This window comes from Galeopterus variegatus, unplaced genomic scaffold (assembly GCF_000696425.1).
Source record: "Galeopterus variegatus unplaced genomic scaffold, G_variegatus-3.0.2 Scaffold4488, whole genome shotgun sequence".
NCBI classification, from domain to species: Eukaryota; Metazoa; Chordata; class Mammalia; order Dermoptera; family Cynocephalidae; genus Galeopterus; species Galeopterus variegatus.
This window is the reverse complement of record NW_007730599.1, coordinates 144,044-148,101: the sequence shown is the minus strand read 5'-3', so window position 1 is coordinate 148,101 and position 4,058 is coordinate 144,044. Positions and strand designations below refer to the sequence as shown.

The 4,058-nt window shown below is 50.2% G+C and overlaps 1 protein-coding gene across 1 annotated transcript in view; it reads right to left on the bottom strand.

Annotated features, from left to right (window-relative positions):
• Positions 1-3,308: 3,308 nt before the first annotated feature.
• The window catches only part of LOC103603183 (chromosome unknown open reading frame, human C1orf116), a 40,080-nt gene continuing 39,330 nt past the window's right edge, over positions 3,309-4,058 (bottom strand). The window contains exon 5 of the mRNA XM_008587672.1: positions 3,309-3,962. Within this exon, the coding sequence (XP_008585894.1) occupies positions 3,309-3,962 (654 nt within the window). The remainder of the gene's footprint in view (positions 3,963-4,058) is intronic.

The following is a 4,058-nucleotide window of genomic DNA, read 5'->3' as shown; positions in this document are numbered from 1 at the left end:
GGTGGCACATGAGTGGTGATTCAGACGAGCAGCTGTCAACACATCCGGGGGCACAGACCCACTGTGCTGGGCTGGGGAGAGGCCAGCCCCTGAACTCAGCAGACGGTTTGTGTCCAGTGGCAGCGAGACTGGCAGGATATAGCAAAGATCCAAGGACAAGTGGAAGAAGAGCTGATGCTTTGGTTTTTAAAATTAAATGAATGAATAGTCTTTATAAATGTTCACCCAAAGTGCTTCAAAAAGGGACAGGAGCAACTCTAACCTCACTCTCACCCCACACCCCATCAGTTCAAGCTGAATCAAGAGCAATCCTGTAGGACACCAGAGGATGGATACAATTACCTCAGGTGGATCGAGCATCACCTTCTGGGAGGTGTTTGTCCTCACTGGGTCCCCTTGCCCCTCTTCAAAATGGGGACAGCTGAGTTTGGATTTGCTTTTCTATACTTGAATCCCAAAGACCATCCTTAGAGTAGAAGGATGAGAATGTGGGGAAGGATGGTATCTTTAAATAACAGGGAAGGGAGTCTCTCTGATTAGGAGAATTGGGGAAACGGCCATGTCCCTGGGGTGAGAACGCAGAGCCGGCAGGTGTGGGCTGTGTGTAACTCTATTTTGTCTGGGACAGGAATGGCCTTTATCAGGGGGAAGAGATTTAACAGGTGGCACTCCTGACCACCCTGTGTTGGTCAATCTTGTGTTGATGCTAGATTCTTACCCAAGATTCCTACCAAGTCTCACCTTATAGCTGGTTCCAGGTTTCCCTATTAATCAGGGCAATTGATAAATAAGGAATAAAGTGATCATTCCTTTGGTCATGTCTTGAAATGTGCATGTGAAGCAGCTCAACTGAACACAGCATGTGGAATCAGTCCTCCAGGTGGCCTTCTCTCTTTTGGGGAGTCTGTAATAAGATACAGCTTGGCCAGTTGCGGGAGTCTGTCCTCATCAGTTGGGACAGGCCAGCTCCTCACCCAGGGCCAGGGATGAGGCACCAGCCTTTTGGGCGTGTGTATGCATGAGTGTACATAGAAACTGCCACACCCACACCCCACATACCGTGACTGGGTGGGACCATTTGTTGTTGTTACCTTAACCTTCTCATAATTTTCAGAAATTCTGAGCTTTGGTGGTGCTGGGACATGGCCCAGAAGTGCTCAGCAGACCAAAAGGGCATTTTTCCAACAACAGTTCCTTTATCTGCCCCTCACGTCTGGGCATCCTGGACTCTAACCAGGCCACAGCAATGAATACGATTTCCTAAGGGGAAGTAGAGTCATGTCTAGCCATGTCTAATCTCCAAGCTTGTACTCACAAGCCCTCACCACCTGCCCATAACATCCTCTTCTGGCATTTGCTCAAGCTGCACAAGTTGGTTAGGGAATTTGGGGAGAGAGGTACTCTCATTAACAATGACCTACTAGATCACTGCTTTCCGAAGATAAAATAAAAAACCACAACACTAAGTATTACCCTGAACATTTAATCTCTGGTGCTTCAGAAGACACATTAGAATCCTAAAGGGCCTTAGGGTTGGGTCTTTGACAGTGACCGTGGATCCTTACAGTGCCATGCAGATGCACAAGAGCCCTGGTCCAGGGGAAGCAACAGGGTCTGAGTGGAAGGAGAGTCAGGAGCCCTAGGTCTAGTTTCAGCAGAGTGACCATGGATGAGTCACTTTCCTCCTCCAACAGGTCCCTCCCAGCTCTGATATTCTATGAACAGCCAGCAGAGAGTGTACGGCATTGTGTAGATTTTCCAGCATCGGAACTGAGAGAATTTAAAAACTACCTGCAGTAGTGTGGGCAAGGTATGAAACAGTTCTTTGGTAGTTATCCTCTGTTGGCCCAGCCCTGGGGTCGGTCATGTGCACACTGAGATAGGGAGCAAGAGAGCAGAAAGAATGGCCATGCCAGAGTCGGGGACCACAGCACAGTTTATTATGGAACTTATCAAGCGCAGGAACAAGAATTCTTCCTGTGGAGGTGCAGGTGTGAGTGTGTGGTCACTTATCTTACCTTCTTAGACCCACCAGAGCTGTTCTGCTATCAGTCAACCTAGAGGTTTGGTTGCAGGGATGTGTCCTGCCCTTGGGACTGGTGATACTGAGAAGGCTATGAGTGAAGAGACTACAAACCAACTCCTCTTGGCCCTGGGCCTTATCCAGAAGGCCGGGACTGAGAGAAGTATCCAGCAAAGTACAAACCAGTCACCATCCATTCATAGGGACTCTGGGAGGCACACATTTCATGTGACCCTGCATTTGCCCAGTGTAACTTTTTTTCAAGGCTCTGACACATCCATTGTCCCATTTGACTTTTCTTCTCAGGCTTGGCCACCCCTCTTCACTTAGTTCTGGCTAGGCTGAACTCTACCCAACATAAGAAAATCTCCAACGAGATCAGAGCTCCTTGTGTTACATAAATAGCTTCAGTGATATATACAGACTATAAAACACACACATGCATGTGTACANAGCAAGAGAGCAGAAAGAATGGCCATGCCAGAGTCGGGGACCACAGCACAGTTTATTATGGGACTTATCAAGCCCAGGAACAAGAATTCTTCCTGTGGAGGTGCAGGTGTGAGTGTGTGGTCACTTATCTTACCTTCTCAGACCCACCAGAGCTGTTCTTCTATCAGTCTACCTAGAGGTTTGGTTGCAGGGATGTGTCCTGCCCTTGGGACTGGTGATACTGAGAAGGCTATGAGTGAAGAGACTACAAACCAACTCCTCTTGGCCCTGGGCCTTATCCAGAAGGCCGGGACTGAGAGAAGTATCCAGCAAAGTACAAACCAGTCACCATCCATTCATAGGGACTCTGGGGGACCCACATTTCATGTGACCCTGCATTTGCCCAGTGTAACTTTTTTTCAAGGCTCTGGCACATCCATTGTCCCATTTGACTTTTCTTCTCAGGCTTGGCCACCCCTCTCCACTTAGTTCTGGCTAGGCTGAACTCTACAAAACGAGATCAGAGCTCCTTTTGTTACATAAATAGCTTCAGTGATATATACAGACTATAAAACACACACATGCATGTGTACACACACACGCATGCACTCACTCCTGGAAATCATCTTCAGGATGATCTGTGCAGGCACTCAATGGCACAACCACTCTGAATATAAGCATAAGCCTGGACTCAAATCTCTCCCTCCCCTCACTTCAGAGAGCAGAGAGCATCTGAGAGAAGCCTACCCCTGCCCAAGCCCTGAGCCATGAGGTGGCAAAGGCTCCTCAGTGGAGCCCTGGCTCTCCTCCTGTGTGGCAGGGCAGGTGAGATCTGGCAGGGCGGTGGCTGGGGCTACTCCTTTAACAGTCCCAGCTTCTTCAGAGCCTCCCTTCTGTGTTCATCAGGGACTCCCTTTGGGGAGATCTTGACACTGACACAGGGGGGTCGAGGAAGTTTGTCACGGCTCTGTCCTTGGAAGGACAGGCGCTTAGAACTCTGCCCCTGCTCCAGGTCAGCCAACTTGCCCACCTGGATACCTGCAAAGTCCTTCCCTGTGCCCAAAGAGGCAGGTCGGGGCCGGGAGTTACGCAAGACGCTGGGTGAAATTTTGTCCAAGAGGGAGCCTTTTCCCAGAGAAGTGCTGATTTGGGGGCTGGGGTCTTTCTCAGCTGAGAGGTAGCTGCTCAGCCCCACACCTGAACGCTCCAGAGTGTTGGACTTGAAGTTCATTTGTCTCAGGCCAGGGACATTGCTCTCCTGGAGAGCCAGCCCAGAATCTGGCTTAGGCGGAGTCAGTGGACTATTTACCCTTGGGGTCTTAGGGACAGGAATTGGCATGGATTTGGCAGGGACGAACTTCCCTGGAGAGGATTCCTGGGCAGGAATCAAAACCTTGCCTGGAGGAGACTCCTGAGCTACAGCCAGAGCTGGAGATTTCATTGGCAAAGGTCCCTGAGTTGGAGCAGGAGCAGGAGCAGGAGCTGGAGCTGGAGCTGGAGCTGGAGCCTTCACTGATGAAGGCCCCCGAGCTGGAGCTGGAGCTGGAGCTTTCCCTGTAGCAGGAACAGCCGCTGAGACCTGAGCTGGAACTGCAGGCTGAGC